The sequence below is a fragment of the Protomyctophum parallelum genome (genome assembly GCF_964188405.1).
Source record: "Protomyctophum parallelum genome assembly, chromosome: 15".
Taxonomy (NCBI): Eukaryota; Metazoa; Chordata; class Actinopteri; order Myctophiformes; family Myctophidae; genus Protomyctophum; species Protomyctophum parallelum.
In genome coordinates, this window is record NC_139710.1 from 21,201,076 (window position 1) to 21,207,075 (window position 6,000).

The 6,000-nt window shown below is 42.3% G+C and overlaps 1 protein-coding gene across 1 annotated transcript; it reads left to right on the forward strand.

The window, feature by feature from the left end:
* Positions 1–10: 10 nt before the first annotated feature.
* On the forward strand, positions 11–5,516 carry dmrt1 (doublesex and mab-3 related transcription factor 1; the record flags this gene model as incomplete). The annotated part of the gene is made up of 4 exons (XM_083783365.1): positions 11–211; positions 1,383–1,548; positions 4,549–4,703; positions 5,478–5,516. The coding sequence occupies 4 exons, from the start codon at positions 11–13 to the stop codon at positions 5,514–5,516; spliced, it is 561 nt and encodes a 186-aa protein (XP_083639491.1).
* Positions 5,517–6,000: the final 484 nt, after the last annotated feature.

Consider the following 6,000-nt stretch of genomic DNA (forward strand, 5'->3'; position numbering starts at 1 on the left):
CGCAGTAACGATGATGAGCAAAGAAGAAAGACCCATGGACGGACCACCTGCTCCAGGACGGAAGGCCCCAAGAGAGCCAAAGTGTTCTCGCTGCAGGAACCACGGCTTCGTGTCTCTGCTGAAGGGCCACAAGCGCTTCTGCAACTGGAGAGAATGCGCGTGTAACAGGTGCAAGCTGATCTCGGAGAGACAGAGAGTTATGGCCGCCCAGGTAACACTACTTGTTTACTGTATTTTTGTTGCTGCTGTAGTTTGCTTTTCCTACAATGACCTGGGGGGGATTCCAATAGCCAACTATGCCAGTTTACATTGATCAGATTATCATGCTAAATTGCAATCCAACATCGAGTGAAGTAAGTTTTCAAACTGCTTTGGTGGAGTTCAAACCTATACCTTGGCTTGAGTTAGCCTCCTAGTATGAGTAGTATCCATCCATGTGTGATTTTCAGCCCTCCTCCCCATGTGGCCTGGCTGTAACGTGTAAAATGCTTGAAAACGACTAGGTATAATATAGTCTATAATGTTGGCTAACATTAGCGAACTTCGTTTATAAACAACTCACTTTGTATCGTAAACCACTTAGTATTGTTGTTTGAGTGTTCCAAGCTCTGTTTTTAGTTTATAAACAAACAATTGATTTGTTGCATACATCTTGTTTAGTTACTGTGGCCAGATACTTTGTAGTATCAGTTGTATCTCCCCATATACATTTCTGTCAGTTTCTCTGACATTAAAACACGTAACATTGTGTCAGCGATGACCCATATCATATGAGCCCTCCATCATCGTGCAACAGGTGCATGTGTCCCAATAACACAATTGGTGAGAGATATTAAAAAATGTAGGTGTTATACCGTATACAGTTATGAGCCTAAACTAAAGAACCAGACAAATCTAAATACAAAATTGACAAAACAATACACATGGGATATTATGTTACAAAATCACAGTAAACCAGAGATACTTCCATTCGAGCTAAACATAGCCCAATGTATGTGCTACTCCTGTATGTATGATTGATTGAGCATGTTGCCATGTTCTTAAATTTGGTTTTTAATGTAATTTCTTAATCCCACCCCCCCCCCAAAAAAATCTAAAAACATTCCCAAAAAAGCTGAATCACAATCCAATGTTTTTTTTTCTTCTTCAGTAATGTCATGAAGAAATTAATGGAAAATCTACGAAATTCCATAATTTAGAACAAATATTTAAGAAGCAGTAAAAATAACCGATGCTTGTATAGATCTGCAATTTTCACTAGTCCGGGGGTGTCTTGGGTCGAATATCTCATTTCTGTTTTTTGGGTCACGGGAGGAAGAGTTTGGGAACCACTGCTGAGTACTCTAAAGGTCTTCCTTGAACTCCCATCATGCCGTGTGTAGGTTGCCCTGCGCCGACAGCAGTTCCAGGAGGAGGAGCTGGGCTTCTTTAGCCCCATCGTTCTGACTGGATCTGAGGCCAGGAATGCATCGGCAACCTGCCTATACTCTGGGGTACAGGCCACTGCCACCATCTCCAGCACCACCAGCTCTCCTCCCTCGGTCTCAGGTGAGCACTCGCGCACGCACGCTTGCTCACTGCACACACACACACACTCACTCACTCACTCACTCACTCAGTCACTTACTCACTCACTCACTCACTAAAATGCTCACTCACTGAGAGAAATAGTCAGTCAGTCGGTGAGTCAGTCAGTCAGTCACTTTATGATCGCCCCACATCATCAATTCAATCCAAAGGGCTTTATTGGCATGAGAAGACATGCACCAACATTGCCAAAGCAAAAGTGGAACAATACAATCAAAACTAAACAATGTAGGCCCTATGTTCAATTTAAAGGGAATAGATATGATGTGTACAGTACACAGAGCTGTTACATTGCAACTGAGGGTGTTTTTGCTTTCTTATTACGTGATGTGCTTTTTTTCTATTGCTTTGTGAATAGACTATATGTTGCTCTTGTCTCTTGGTAAGCACTTACAGTGCTACAGTATATACTGTAAATACATTTGACTTGATTTGAGTGGAATCTAACTTATAAAACCATAAGGCTTTTGCTCTCAGAAATAGTTTGCATATACAGCAACATTGTCACACCACCATCAGCATACAATACATACAACTGTGTATACAGCATTGTCAGATTTTCACAAACTCGCACTATAGAACAACTTGATTCATATGAATGAACATAAGATGGACATTGCAGTGTAATGGTAATTGCTTCACCACTAGGGGACTGTACATTGCTCCCTCCTTTTTCGCCTCTTCACTAAATTCTCTAGAAATCACTGATCTACAAACTCACTGTGCGAGTGTGCGATGCATGGTGAGCCAAATGATTGCCTAGCATTAGGATGCAAGGCAAGTCATTTGCTTTTGGGACATTTTGTTAGGCGTGAGCTTAGAGCAGGGATCTTGAACGTTTTTCAGGTCAAGGACCCCTTAGCTGAGAGAGAGAGATGAAGCTGGAAGCCCCACTACATATTATAACATTATGTTGCAGATTAAACCGTGGCATAGATTTCATAATATGTTTGGTTCATGTTAATGTTTATTTTCAGACATTTAAACCCTCAATCAAATCACTCAAAAGTTGTCAAAACTGCTCTTTTCCCCCCCCCTACACCATACCTCTTGGCTGAAAATGGCTGATCTACAAGCACACAATGACTCTCAGCACAAGGTTTTTTTTGGTTAATGTTCCCCTCAGAAAAGGAATTCTAGGGTTCAACAATACATAGAATTTATATAGCGCTTTTCAAGGTACTCAAAGTCACTTTACAGAACAAAATAATAATTAGGAAAATAAACTAGTTAAAAGTTAAAAAAGGTTAAACTAGAAGCCAAGGTAGACAAACAAAGTGGGGGGTGGGGATTTATGTAGGGAAAGCAAGTCTGAAAAGGTGGGTTTTGAGTGTGCTTTTGAACATTTCAAAGGTGGGGGCAGCTCTGATGTGAGTTGGGAGTGAGTTCCACAGTGAAGGGGCGGCCACTGCGAAGGCCCTAGTCTCCCCAAGTTCCCTTGTTGGACTTGTGGGGTTCCAGTTGGTTGGCAGTGCTTGACCTGAGGGAGCGGGTGTGAACATGGCATTTGATGAGATCAGAGAGGTAGCGGGGGGGGCAGATTGTTGAGTGCTTTGTATGTAATGGTGAGTATTTTGTAGTCAACTCTGTACTTGACTGGGAGCCAGTGGAGTTCACGGAGGACAGGTGTGATGTGGTCCCTGGATTGGGTTCAAGTAATTAATGTAAAAAGGTTCCTACCTACCACACAAACATTTGGTGGCCTCGCTGTAGTAACTCTTTCGTTACAATGTAATGTTTTACTGTGTGCCGGGCTGGGAGCTAAGGATGAATAACGAAAGAAAAGAGAAGAAGGAGAGGCAGTTGGCAGAGTTTAGACACTGTGTTCTGATAGCAACGTCAGAAGCTTGAATTCCGACCCGGTCAAGGTTGCCCATGGCTGGTTTGTGAGAGAGAGAGAGCAGAGGACAGGACAAGGAGGGGAGTTGACCGCTAGGCGATACCTGAACTTGTTACAAATTAGAAAGAGCTCGGGATCTTTTGTAACAAATGTAGGACATGGGGAGTCAAGCACTCGGCAACTCCATGATGACAGGGCAGGATGAGGACAGCAGTTTTCATTATCTTTCTGTCCCATAGCCCTTGTTAGTTCTGTTAAGATGGGAAAAAGATCCGAAAAATGTAGTCTTGCTGCTGTGGAAAAGCCGACCACGGATGATGAATTTCGATTTGAGTGGCAGGGTTTTGTCCCAAGTTTGGACAGTTGTCATTGCTTCACTCACTGTGATGATGCTTGATGCAATGAGGTTGGTGGTGCATGTGATGCTGGTGGGTGATTTGCCACAAATCTCTCTCATCATCTCTAGATGGTGCTGTTGCCAATAGTTTGAGACGTCTCACGTCTCTGTGTTTTTCCCACTCAGGACCTTTACACTGAATTGACAGTCAAAGCATCAATAGAAAGATCAATGGTCTGCTAGAGTAAGAGTTGAGCATACCTTGAAAAATATGTGTTAGGCAAATCTAACGTATAAGAACACACTTAACCCAATCTGGGCGGGAACCCATTTTGGTGTCAGCATCATGTTATGCTTTAGCTATTGAAAAATAGCAGATCTACAAGCTACGAGCTTGTAGGTCTGCTAATTTCAAGACACTTTTAGAATCTGATCTCAGAAAGGGTTAATAATGAAACTGTCAGGATGTAATAGACATTTTTTTTAATCTGATCTCAGGTCAGAATGGGTTGAACCACATGACCCCTAGCATCCCTTTTCTGGTACGAATTCTACACACTCACAACACGTTGCAAAGCGAGTTTCGGCAAAGATATTTAGTGATAAAAAAACAAGAGGGGTCCTAGTATAGACCCCCGAGGACTCCGGTTAACTACTTAGGTGTGTTTTATTGTAGCTCATAATATACAGTTACACCGTTTATAGTTATAGTTATACACCGTCCATCATGTCTCTTGGACAGTGAAAGGGACTTAAAACTATTGTGGTGTTGTCTTGTGTCCAGGAGGGAGCGCCTCCCCCGCCACCACCTCCAGTGCCTCTGCCAGAGGCCAGGGTCAGGCCGATTCTGCTGACCTGCAGATGGACCCCTCCTACTACAACCTCTACCAGCCTCCCCTCTACCCTTCCTACTATAGCAACCTCTACAACTACCAGCAGGTAAACCATGAGCCAACAGTGAGTTATCCAAGATGTGTTGCACGTTGAGAAAATATTTTTTTCAAAGGTTTATCAAACGGTGTGTTCATTCATACATTAGCCAAGTGCTCTCGCCATGCATCTCCCTGGTAGAGCGTTCGGTTGGTGTTATGATTCTGAATTGTGTTTTTAGAAGTTGTTGATGCTGGACCCGCTTGTTTCGCTGCAAAGACTCTGTGTTTTACTTGGCTCACTTCAGGAGATGATGATTCTGCAACCGTTCCAAGCCATTGGATGAGCAAACCAATGTGGAGGCTGGAGAATGGCTGGGATACAATTCAATATCATGTTTTACATTGTTGTATTACATATACATCAACCTGGAGCTGCAACCAGACCTTTACCATTGGCCGTTCCCTCAAACCTATTCAAGCAGCTGATTTAGAAAGTTTGTTAACAATATCTAAGAGCTTCTATTCATTATAGGTGAGCTTGTTGTGATGCAAACGATGACACTAGGGCTATTCTATACGACTCACTAAATATCCTGCAGTGTTCAAGGTTGTACATAAGAGTGAAATATATTTCTGCTTGGCTTCTTTCAGACAATGTTTCATGTCACCTTTTAGTATCTCAGTTTGCTTGTCCTTGACATACCAAAAAAGTACTACTGTTTTTCAATGGAAAACAAAAAAGGCAAGAGTTGCTACTATGCAGTGGAACTGGAAAAGTGCCATAAGTTTCTCCTTTAAGTTTCGTTCCTTTAAGTTTCATAAGTTTCTCTCCTTAACATAGAGGCAAACAACGTCAAACAAAGGTCCAGCTGCCAGCTAGACCTTTATGACACATTGAGTCACAGTTGGAAGACATGGAAGGCTAATTACATTTTGTGAAACACCAGACGATATCAAATCCAGGCCATGTAGCTAACATTAGTAGCGAGCACTACCATGGCATTGACAAAGGCAGGTTGGTTATTTGGCCTAACACAGTAATTGTGGGTGCAGTTACAGTAGCAAGGCTTAGCTGGTGGACAAACCTTTTCCATTAGTTCTATACTGTAACTTGTGACTACATACCTGACATGAAATGCCAGCTGCTCAATAGTTTGTCTATTGAGCAGCTACACTCAGCTCTTGTATTGGGCTTACCTTGGGCAATATTAAAGTATAGCATTAACTAAAATGTGCACTGGAGCTGACACAGTTTACACAGGCTCCGAAGAGAAGGCATTTCCTCTGTGAACCTAGTGTGAGTTTAAATAAATATAGTGTTTATTCTCAGTTTTCATATGACACTAAAGAGGTTGAACTCACCT